The 12,340-nt window shown below is 38.3% G+C and overlaps 1 protein-coding gene across 1 annotated transcript; it reads left to right on the plus strand.

The window, feature by feature from the left end:
• Positions 1 to 4,233: 4,233 nt before the first annotated feature.
• Positions 4,234 to 9,419, plus strand: chfr (checkpoint with forkhead and ring finger domains, E3 ubiquitin protein ligase). The gene is made up of 17 exons (XM_033973027.2): positions 4,234 to 4,416; positions 4,898 to 4,997; positions 5,102 to 5,211; positions 5,320 to 5,379; positions 5,462 to 5,635; positions 5,894 to 5,977; positions 6,050 to 6,200; positions 6,515 to 6,669; positions 6,769 to 6,931; positions 7,266 to 7,474; positions 7,549 to 7,683; positions 7,789 to 7,872; positions 7,948 to 8,018; positions 8,131 to 8,218; positions 8,286 to 8,393; positions 8,494 to 8,566; positions 8,767 to 9,419. Exons 1-17 carry the CDS (start codon positions 4,257 to 4,259, stop codon positions 8,807 to 8,809), a joined length of 1,968 nt encoding a protein of 655 aa, XP_033828918.1. The 5' UTR covers positions 4,234 to 4,256; the 3' UTR covers positions 8,810 to 9,419.
• Positions 9,420 to 12,340: the final 2,921 nt, after the last annotated feature.

The following is a 12,340-nucleotide window of genomic DNA, read 5'->3' on the forward strand; positions in this document are numbered from 1 at the left end:
CCTCCATTCCCACTTGGCAACATTAAGGTTTATTTTCTCATTATTTCATTTAATTACTCGTTTGATGTTTTATACAGCTGCCACAAGTAATCTTTGATCCAATTAGGACATGCTGATTGACAGAGCTGGTGTGGGATTCAATAAGCCACATTCAATTTGTTGTTTTGACCTTATCAAACCATCTGCAGAGGACTGTGCACTCACCACTGAATGCCAACTAAAAATATCATAATTTCCCTTAAGAGTAGATTCTGCATGGATGGCACATCTCTGTGTAGCTGTGAACCGGTGTGCTTGAATATGTGTGTTTTCTCTACAGACATCCAAGAATGAGGAATGGACACATTAGCGAGAAGAGGCCCCTGACCTCAGCAGCCCGCACACTGCCCATTAATAATGCACTGCTGGGGATAGATGGGGCTATGCTCAGATTAGTCCTGCATTAAGGACTCCTCTGCTATTTCTATTAGAGAAACAACACATTCTCCTTTAAACATTTAAAATCAGCAAACAATCAATATAATCTATATTATTGTCTTCAGAACCAAAAACACATGAAACCAGAGTTTCATAAATTTTATGTTTTTACCTTAATTAAAGATGCATTAAGTAACTTTTCTGAAGGAGAGCACACCATTCGCTTGTCCCCCTGTAGACATAACTGCTTTGCCTAGATAACTCTCTCCATGGTGCCAGGCAGGTGACACGGAGATGAAACCCCACTCACAGTAAGAATACATGTTTTTCAGAAAGGTTTTTTTTTTCTTTTTTCCCAGCAATATCAGTGGCTACACTACTCCACAAATGCAGAAAATAGATTACCGTCATGAAGGATCAATAAAGTATACTTTACAAAAGTTACGTAGCGCACCTTTAAGCTAAGGTGTTGACTGATGACTGAATTTAACCTTGTATCAGGTAGTGCAGGAAAGTGCCTGAGTAAATGAAAGATAGATGCAGTGAAAATAAATGCCTCAAATTTAGCATTTTACTTAAGAATTTAGGATGTAGTAGGCTTTAACAAGGTAAAAAAGCAAAACTTTCATAGAATTGACAACTATATTTGAGACTGAAAATGTCTCTAGTGTTTTTCTAATGAGCCGTCTGCTGAGCTCTATGTCACTGTTTTATACAGAATATGTTGTCCATTATGTACAACTCTGATTTGTAATGTAACTTTGACAAAGACCATTATTGCCTATAGAAAATAAGTACAAATATCAAGCATGTGGTTGACTATAAATTTTATAGGCCACAGTAGATGTAGCTTGCTGTATGTTACAAATTATTATGAAATAGTTTTTAAATTATATCCAGTAAAGGGCAGTTCATGAGAAGTAACTGTGAATGAAGTAGGCCGTGCTTTATGGTTGCACTGTAGGGCTACTCAGAAAGTAGTGCTGGCAGGGGTTAAAAACAGCGGGAGTAAAAAAAAATGTTACTGAAAGGGGAGTGGAGTTATGTGTCCCATTCATTGTCTGATCTAATCTCAGCCTTTAAGCAGTAATTCAAAGATCAATCACAATCCTGGACTGTTCACCTTCTCATGACAACGGTGCTATGCTCTTTTACAAGGTCTCCACAGACAGTTTTTTATTCTGTGTTCATAATGCAGTTCATTCTCTTTTACAGTCTTTAAAGGGATATTTTCTGATCTTATAATATTGTCTCCTTACAAAAAAACAAAAACAAAACACACCTGGAGCTCTTCTCCAGAACAGAAAAAAACAGTTTGTATGTATTTCTCAAAACGTTGCATAGAATCAACCAGGTCAAATGTTTTTCTGAATAAAGAGGAGCTCAACCTTGTTTCAGAGTTTAAATACCTCGGAGTAGTTCTGGATCCAACATTTTCTTTTAAAAGTCATATAAAAAAGTAGCACAGGTAGTCAAATTTAATCTCCAAAATTTCCGCCATATTCGAAATAACTTAACACTGCAAGCAGCTAAAATGTATTTCTACTCCATGATCATCTGACATATTGATTACTGTCTCACTACATGGTCACTCGCATGCCCCACATCTCTGAAAATCATAGAGACCCTCTACAAAAAAGCTTTAAAAACACTGGACAAAAAAAACATTGTCACATCACCACTGCCATATTCTATACAAATATAAATGACTGCATTTTCAAAACATGATCATTCTAAAATCAGCATGTTTGATCTATAAAGTTCTGCACTCTCTCGCTCCTCCACCAATAAAAGAATTTATCAAGAGTAAAGAAAACACACAAAGAACCACACGAGCCTCCACCAGAGGAGATATGGTCATACCCCACAGACGTACCACCTTTGGTCAGATGGTCCTGTCTGTCCGAGGTGGGAACCTGTGGAATAGGCTCCCTTTAACTCTGAGGGAGTGCCCAACATATAATTCATTTAAGGCTCAACAGAAAAACTGGCTCTGGGCAAACCAAACTTGCACACACTAAGTGCTCTGCTGTTTATTATATATTGTGTATCCTTTATGGACCGTTTTAGTATTGTATGCTGCATGTGGGTCTGGATAATGAGCTGAGTGAATGTTAATGGAGTTTTGTGCAAAGTGACTAAGATTGTAAGATTGTATGGTTGGAAAATTGTATTTAAGGCCTGATCATTGTTTAAGGTAAATTTTATTGTTGTTGTATTTTTGATCCCTGTGACCCTGACCCGTGGGTCTACGGATGGAAATTAGCCGTATGGCTACAATCCGGCGTGTTTACATTCGTGCTTTTGTTATGTATGTTCAATAACATGCACTGTCCCAATCAAATAAACAAATAAATTAAATTAAATTAAATTCTCTCAAACGGAAAACACTCTGTTCCACCTTGTGCTGTCCACTGGGTGATACAGGAAGTGCTCGGCTGTTTTTAAACTCCACACACCATCAGAATCATTTGGATAATTTCAGCCCTGGTATTGCTAATCTCTACTGAACAAAAGGTAAATGTTAGCTGTTGATTTGAAAATGACCGCTTCATGACATTATAAGGTGAAACTGAGAATTTGGAGCTTATGAGTTGTAGACAACCTTATAATACAGGGTTAATTCAGGATTACTCAAACATATTTTTTTTGTTTCATGAGTGAATATGTGTGTGGTCTGGGTTCCCTAATAAACAACACAAGCTGTGATTAAATTGTCTGTGTAGGGCAGATGTGTCAAACTCAAGGCTCGTGGGCCAAATGTGGCTCTCCACATCATTTTATGTGGCCCTCGACAGGGTAAATAAAAAGGTGTCATTTTATCAGTTACACAGCCATATTTTTTTTTTACATCTAAGCAAATACATATGTAATATTTGTAACTTGAGTAAGTAATAAATACAGAAACAGTTAATTAAGAAGTTAAAAAAGTAGTCGTAGTAGATTTATTTTACATCTGGTCCTTTTGCTGATGTGGCCCTCGGTGAAAATGTTGAATTGGTTTAGTATTTTGTCCAACTATTAATTGATGCTCTAACAATAGACTGACACAACATAGCCTGAATTAATAGTAAATGTATAAACTTCCATCTCTTCATTAGGCTAATGCTAGTCGAGTTAGGGCCCTTGGAAGCTCTATGGACCCATAAAGTTTTTAGGGGAGCCTTATATTGGATCAAAGGCATAGAGCAAAGACATTGAGCATCTGTGACAGGGCAGGATCTCTCTTATTTTATGTAGAAAAGGACTTTGAGACAGACCTGAACAGTCTGAGGATGAGTAGAAAGAGACAGGAGCTTCATAAGAATAAAACAGTTGATGTCACATGGAAACAGTCCCGGGAAACACAGGCCCCTCCTCCATCAGCTGATGACGGTAAATAGTGTCAAAGCTGAACCGAGCAGGAAGTGTGACTGAAGCGCTCTGAAACATGAGGAAAACAAGGCTTCACATACACTCTTAAACGACAGAGTTGGACGGCAAGGCAAGTGTATTTCATGTGATTAATTTACATGTGTGATGAGTTAAGACAAAGCCGTTATTTAAATGTTTTTCGGGTGCAGCATGTAGCGGCTAGCACACCGTTAGCTCCCCCGAGTCTGTTACTTTAAACTGGAATAAGTTTGGATCAGACTTGCACTTATGTCTCCAATGGGGAAAAAACCCTGTTATTTAATTTAAGCAATGCTAATCTGTAACATTAACACGTGTTTTAGGTTGTATTTGTGTCAGATCTAAATGAAAAATAGATGCTAAAGGTTGTCACGTGTCTATAGTTATTTTTACAACTTTCACTTTTTCTTTCTTCAGGGATTTCACTTTCTGGAAAACAAACGAAGATGGACGAAAGTGACAAAGTATATGATGATATAAAAGGAGACCCAGTGTGTGGATCGAGCCATCTGGAAACAGGGAGACCATGGGGGAAACTGATTAAAGTGGACACCAGTGATGAGGTGCTGCTGATGAACAGGGAGAACACTGTTGGACGTAAAAGGGGTATAAGGTTTTTAAAAAATATATAAATATGTCTATTACATGTTGAATTTGTCTGTTGATCAGCTATGCCATAGACAAAGCAAAAAGTGTGTGCAGTGTAGACTTGACTGTCAGTGTCCAACCTCCCCCTTTAAAACACAAAGCTTTCTTTTTAGTGCTCCAATCTTAGACAGCCTCTTGTGATGATAACAAAAGGCGCCCATTGAGAACATGTGTGCAGAATATTAAGTAGGTTTTTTTTTTGTATAGCTATGCCTAAGAAAAGTCTAGGCCTATATTTCCCCACCAGTCTGCTTTGTTCAGTCTTTGCAGTCTACCTTATATGCAATGTGAGGAGGTTTAATTGGTGAGTCAGAGGAGTTTAGGGTTCAAAGAGTGCAGAGGCATTTTAGTTGGAGAATGCTTTATGTGATTTAAACATTCCAAGCTAACAAAAAAAATCTAATTTATTTCTTTAAATTGAATTTGTATTGTTTCACAGGCTGTGATCTGTCATTCCCAACAAATAAGTTGGTGTCAGGCGAGCACTGCAAGATAGCTCTTGATGAAAGCTCAGGTTTAGTCTGGCTCGAAGACACAAGGTATGGTAAAATATATGAAGTATTAGATATAGTAGACCCTGAATACTGTTTCTGTTTACTTGCGTTTGCAACTTAAACTGAATGTGTGATATTGTTTCTTTTAGCACTAATGGCACTGTGATCAACATGTCAAAACTGGTTAGAAAGCAAACGCATGTACTGCAACATGGAGATATCATCCACTTTGTGTACAGAAAAAGTGAGCCTCAAGAAAGTGAGTTATCAAGTATATATTACAAGTACATAACATTTGAGTAGCTATTTTTATGTAACACTCTAAACCCAACTGTTTTACTTACAATTATATCTACTCCTCTTCTAGATGTTGCCTATGTCTTTCACTTTATTAATTCAGAGCAAGAAGATTCCCACAATGCTTTTGGTAAACAGACAATAATGATTAACAACAACAACAATTATTTGATTTTGTAAATTGCAAACAGTTGTATTTATTTATTTTACAGATCTATCAGCTTCTGTACCTTCCGACATGACTCTCTCTGTGTCACCTGTCTTACTCACAAAACCTCCCCAAGGTTTGACCCAGGAAGAACCACTGCCTTCAACCTCCGCTTCTCATTACTGCATCAGGAGCACTGCTGCATCTGTGCAGGTTTCAATCTCTCATACTGCAACTGGTAAGGTTACATTTCCACATTTTTGTTGTTAAAATGGTACTAAACATTTGTTAAGAGTTGGAATATTAGAATTTTTCAGAAAGAGTGGTTCTCATTTGAATCCCAGTGTTCTTCTTCAGCAAGACACTTGCCTTTATATTACAGGGATGATAATGTATTTTTTGTAAACTATGGTATGCTCCCAGGCTTGTGTCAACTACTTTAGTGTGTAGTGTTATAAGAAATGTCTGTATAATCATGTCCATTTCCATTCACAAGGTCAACAAAAAGAGCTTGGCTCTGCACAAGATGATAACAATGACCACTTGGAGCCTGAAAGGAAAAGGAGGAAAACTGATGATGGTAAATGTTCAGTAATAAGTTTAATAATTATTTTCTCCATTGTAATACATATATACAAACAACATTATGCAGGCTCACTGCAAAGGGCTGAAGTATCAGGACTAAGTGCAGAAGGCAATGCCAATGTTGGGTGTAAACCACAAGGACAAGCAAAGAAGACTGATATAATGGAAGAATCGCTGACTTGTATTATTTGCCAAGACCTATTATACGACTGTATTAGGTGAGACTCTGAGTTCCTCTAATTGTACAACGCAAAAAATATCTACATAAGTTCATCTACTTGTATTCTTTAGAATATAACTCTAACCTTTCCAGTGAAGGCTTTGTCACCTGCTTGTCTTAATGGAGAAGAGTAATGGAGAAGATTATTTTAAATATACTCATACAAACATATTAAGTATTGACAAGTGAACTCATGAAGATATTCATTCGTACTTTAAAGCCCTTGGGAAATTGTACATTACAATTGTACATTGTACAAACATTGTTTTTTGTGAAGAAGGTTATCCGTGAATTCAAGACTCTATTTCTCAGCTTACAGCCTTGCATGCACACATTTTGCGCTGCCTGCTACTCGGGTTGGATGGAGCGTTCTTCTCTTTGCCCCACCTGTCGCTGTCCTGTGGAGAGGATCTGCAAAAACCACATCCTCAATAACCTGGTGGAAGCGTACCTCACTCAGCATCCAGGTTTGTATGACATTCATTTTTTTAGGATTTTGGTCCTTTTTGTGGGTAGTAATTCTGCTCTAATAAGCTGATTAAATAACCAGTGCAGTTCTACCACAGAGAAGTGTCGCACTGAAGAGGACCTAAAGAGCATGGACAGTCGTAATAAGATTTCTCAGGACATGTGGCAGCCCAAAGTGGAGCGCTCTTTTTCTGATGAGGAGGGCAGCTCAGATTACCTTTATGACTTTTCTGATAATGACAGTGATTCTTCAGATAACAGGTAAGGCCTTAGTTTCTTAATTATTTATCACTTATGGATAAAAATTGTTACTTGAATGGCTAAAGATTTAAGTCAGAATCGAATAAAATAGAAAGGAAAAAGTTATTTCCCATTTTCAATGACAGAAAATTATAGGATGCCAGCAGTGTCTTATTTAATTACTTTTGATTTACACTCAACCAACAAATAAAGCCACTTATTTTTTGATGCAGTTCACAATACTATTTGCCTGTCATGGCCTTGAATGAAGAAAAGCTATGTAAACCCTAATAGTATATCTAAGTAATTCTCACCTATCCATTCTGATGCCTTTGTATGCTCTTTCTATCCACAGCCAGCCCTTAGTGATGTGCAGACAGTGTCCTGGATACAGGAGTGAGGTCAGTCAGGTGCTGCTGACCCCAGGCTCCAGCTACTGGCTCCGAGGTTTGTCTGTTCCACTCACTCCTTTGCCCTTACCCACTGCACCCAAGCCCCCCACTAAGGAGGGACTGACAAGTAGTAGCAGTGAGCAGCCCTCTACATCTGCCGATGTGTCACCCGGTAAATTTGATAATAAAATAAACAGTTTATTTACATTTTTCTAGTTGTACACATGTACTCTGCTTTGTTTACAGCTCCCGTGGTTTCTCAGCAGTATTGCTGCCCCCCTTATACCTCACATCTGATTTGTACCTGCTGCCTCCAGCCGATGCCAGACAGACTCACCGAGCTAAATACACAAAATGGACAAAAGCTGTTTGCTCAGCAATGTGAGTTAATTTTTGGAAAAGGACATGAATGAATTATTACAAAAATGGCTTGTTTGTTGTGGACATCCACTATTAACACAATTTCTAAATGTGTTTACTCTGTAGGTTTCATATGTCTGCGCTACTTTTGTCATATGTACTGGGGGTGTCCAAGGGTTGGCTGTCAGGGCTGCCTGGCCCGATTCACTGGTCTGTATCTATAGCTAAATGGCTTGGAGACAATCTTACGATTTTTTTTTTTTTAATGGCCTGTATCTTTTAAAGATCTGAATCTGACAGATAAATGTTTGGATGGTGTACTCAACAACAATAATTATGAATCAGAAGTACTTCAGGTATTTACTGAACTTTGTTTTAAATATTGTAAACAGTTTATATAGTTGAGTACTTTTTGCTTGGTGCTATTAGTATTACCGGTAATAAACCCTGTTTGTCCATGTGCACCAGAATTACCTGTCTGTGAGAGGAAAGACATGGAGAGACGTGCTGCAGGAGTCTCTGCAGGGTCTGCAGCAGGGCAGCTACACTCTGACAGGTGACCTGTCATCAATGAAGAGTCAGTGAGGGCAGTGCTTACAACCTGTTTGTCATCATGTTTTCAGATCGACGGATTTCTGCAAACACTGTAATATGCTACTGCTGCGGCCTGCGCACCTTCAAGGAGCTGGCCTACAAGTACAGACAAAACATCCCTCAGTCTGATCTGCCAGGTAGAGAAATATAGAAGATATATTTCTGTGCGTCAGCACTGTGTGATGTGTGTCCATGCTTTTATATGGATTAATAATGCAGTTGGTGTTTTTTCTTCAGCTGCTGTTACATCTCGTCCTGATTGTTATTGGGGTCGTAACTGCCGTACCCAGGTGAAGGCTCATCATGCCATGTAAGTATTTCAGCTCCAAATCACTCAAATCCTCATCAGATTATTTATTCCTTGAATTCTCAGTACCCAAATATAAAATCCTGACAAACAAATACAGGGGTATTTGTACCATATTTTGTGTGTATATGCTCTTCTTTTATATGGCCACTAGGAGGAGCCATTGTATAAACATGTACATTATATGGGTTTTTGTTTTTCAGGAAATTTAACCATATTTGTGAGCAGACACGATTTAAAAGCTGAAGAAGGTCAAAGTCTTCCATTACTATTGCTGAGTATGTTATGCAATGCTTTTGTTTTTACTTTTGAGTAGGTGGTAGTATGTTATGCAAAACCTTATGCAGCTACAATCAGAGCTCATTTGTAACTGACTTATAATGTCTATTGTCTTATTTGGCATTGGGTTGTATAAGATATTTCTACGCACAAAAATGTAAACTTTATTTGTTAAACATCTGTATATCAGCCTTGTTCACTAAAACTACCTCCAAGAGTTTTAAAACATGTATCTAAAGCCCGCCACATGCTACAAGATTTTTCATTAAGACCACTTTCAAAAGTGTGACAAAAAGCGCACACGTCAGACACAAGAAGAATCGCACTAGATTTCAAATCTAGCACAAAGACTGCACAGGGAAACCACACACTACAGGCTAAAGGAAAAAAAAAACAACTACAGGCTAAAACACGAGCGAGCAAATTCAGCTGTTTCCTGTCTACAGTGGTACAATTTAGATTCAAGTCAAAACTGTCATTATTATTATTTGTGAAATGTGGTGCAATAGTTCATATAAATGCTTTTTAATGTCCAGAAGGCTGGCGATAAACTACACAGGAAGTAGAATCATGTTTACTGCAGCAGCTTCTCCCTGATCCTCAATGTGTATATTTATGTAAACGGACACACGTGAGGCTCTACACTCGCTATTTTACATTTTAAATAATACTTCAAACTCGATTAATAGTGCTGTTTTGTGGGCAGGGTGTTATTATTTGTGGAGGGCAAATTCTAATAGATAATGTGGATAAGTGATGCAATTTAACTTTACAGTTCTGCGAGAGGAGAGAAATCTCGTCATTTTCTCTGTGTCCTGAGTTTGTATCTTGCCCCTCTGTGTCTGTCACGACATCTGACCCTGACGTTCTGTATTATTGGTCCTGTGCTGATGTTTTGTGGTTATATGTCAGAGCCGCAGTCAGAGCCGCAGTCAGAGCCGCAGTCAGAGCCGCAGTCAGAGCCGCAGTCAGAGCCGCAGTCAGAGCCGCAGTCAGAGCCGCAGTCAGAGCCGCAGTCAGAGCCGCAGTCAGAGCCGCAGTCAGAGCCGCAGTCAGAGCCGCAGTCAGAGCCGCAGTCAGAGCCGCAGTGACACAGTACACATGAGGAGCGCAGCGGAGTAAAATCGCGCATGAGGATCCAAAGGCGCGCAAACCGGGTTCTAAACCGCGCAAATGATCCTTTAGTGTTTGTCGGGCTTTAGTGTAATGTAAATGTGCAGTTTGTCCTTCAGCCTTAAAATCTGACAGAATTATCCCACACAACCACCTGTGTAGGCTAAGAGCAGGTACATTGCTTATCATATGATGTTGGAAGATTATTATAACATAATAATAATTATTATTATAATTGAAATAATTTAATTATTTCATTTAAGTGACTCTTCTGCAATAACATTCATATTATCTTTTTGCATAAACAATCCAAATACAAATGATCACATTGTGACCATGCAGTGCTTTAAATTAAGTCCAAACATAACATTTATTTAGAAGATGGATAAGGACATGAGTGTTTCACTAGGTCAAAAATTGTGTAAGAGACTGATTCTACTCCCTGCCAGTGTGCCTCTTTTTTAAGGCAAGTTTTGGATATCTCTTTAAATAACATTTTCAGTCTGTCAGTTTATTCCCTCAATTAATTCTAGCTTCTCAGGCTAGTTCCTTCAGATTGAAAATGACTTCCTTAGTCAAAACGTGTCAGTTTCATGATAGGTTTTTTTCAGTTATGTGATCCTGCAGGGAAAAAAATCTAGTTTCCTTAGTTTTTCCAGGGCATTAGTGTGTTCCCATGCAGGAGCAAAAAGCCATGTCAAAGCCTATACATACTAAAGTAGATTCATAATCCCATGTGATGTTTGCAAAGGATTTCATGTCTGCAGGAAAGGGATCACTGTGTGGTAATGCTGTAAGAGGGAATGGGGCCTATGTTATATTCTTTACTCTGGATAATCATCTTCAAGGTGATTAAAGAAGTGTTAAGGGGACACTTTCTGAAAAAACTCATTGTTAAGTAGGCACTATTCCCAAATGTGACACAAAGCACTGACTCCTTGTGGCCTAGGGAGATCAGTCAACAGTATTGACATCACATTTCTGTGTACAGGCAATAACGTTTTAGAGGAATTGTCATCTGTATCTTGATTTTATAGTTGTGAAACTGATAATTTGATCCTTTAGCATAGAAAAATTATTTTGAAGAGCCATACATTAAGTTATACTGTCATCACCTTGAAACACTAGCAGTAGTTTCATGATGCCATATACTTCCTTCTCTTATTAATCTTAGTCATATTTAATTTTGATTAGATTTTTGTTTAATGTTACAAGGTATTCAATTAATTTTATTTTTGTAATGCCCAAAATCACAACAACAGTTGTCTCGAAGGGCGTTCATGTTTTGGTTGATGGGGGAAACCGGAGTACCCGGAGGAAACCCATTCAGACACGGAGAAACATGCAAAACTCCACACAGAAAGGCCTGGATGACCCGGGGATCGAACCAAACCTTCTTGCTGTGAGGCATGAGTGTTGCCACTCAGCCACCGTGCTGCCGGTACGGGAATAATTGCACATAATCTGTAGCAAACTGGCAGGTAAACCAACTCCGGTTTTATTGTTTTTGGCCTATAGCATAGAAAATTAAATCTTTATAGGAAATTAAGTACAATATTTTGTTAGCATATTAGACATTACTTTGGGGAGCTAATTTTAATATGTCTTTTCCATCTGGCCCTTCACTACGCTCTGTCTCAAGTCGTAGTCGATTTACAGATTTGCAGTGTAAGCTCAATCTAGGTTTTTCCCATTCTATCTTAGTGGGTCCACAGTGGCATTCCTTAGCAGCTCAGGTCCAGAGCACAAGCCCGAGCCAATCCCCTCAATGTAGTGGCTCAGTTTTAATGATTCCCTACAGGAGGTCTGGGCACCCTAAGCCAACAACAGTCTCACGCCGCTCCAATCAGGCACCAGGTCTAAAGAGGCTTTATACATTCTCCCTGAGGTGAGGGAATAGGGTTCATGTTGTATACTAAGACAAATATTTACTCTTATTGTATGCATCCTTTGACAATATGGATACCATGAAAAGTTACTATTCAATCAATGCACTATTAAACTGTTTAGATTATTATTATATTGTAGTTTAGGAATATGCAAGCTTATTTTCAATTGATTTCACAAAAAATGTTTATTTACCCAGTATGTTGTCTATATTTTTCTCTTTATAAAAAAATAAAAGTTGATTGTGACTGTCTATACTAGTTGTGTGTGATTTGATATCACATAATGTTTAGCTTGATCTGATGTACGTTAAGATTTAAATGAAAAGGGGTCCTCTGAATACAACCAATAGTGAGCAATGATACTTTTATTAGAAACTACTAGCAATTACTACAGTACAGTAACTGTCAATAGTAAGTTGTATTGCCCTTTACTGGTCAGCTCTAACTTCCTACATTCCCCACCTATCAGCATTTAGCAATTGTCAATTCAGCGCTG

This window comes from Periophthalmus magnuspinnatus, chromosome 9 (genome assembly GCF_009829125.3).
Source record: "Periophthalmus magnuspinnatus isolate fPerMag1 chromosome 9, fPerMag1.2.pri, whole genome shotgun sequence".
In the NCBI taxonomy this organism is placed as follows: Eukaryota; Metazoa; Chordata; class Actinopteri; order Gobiiformes; family Gobiidae; genus Periophthalmus; species Periophthalmus magnuspinnatus.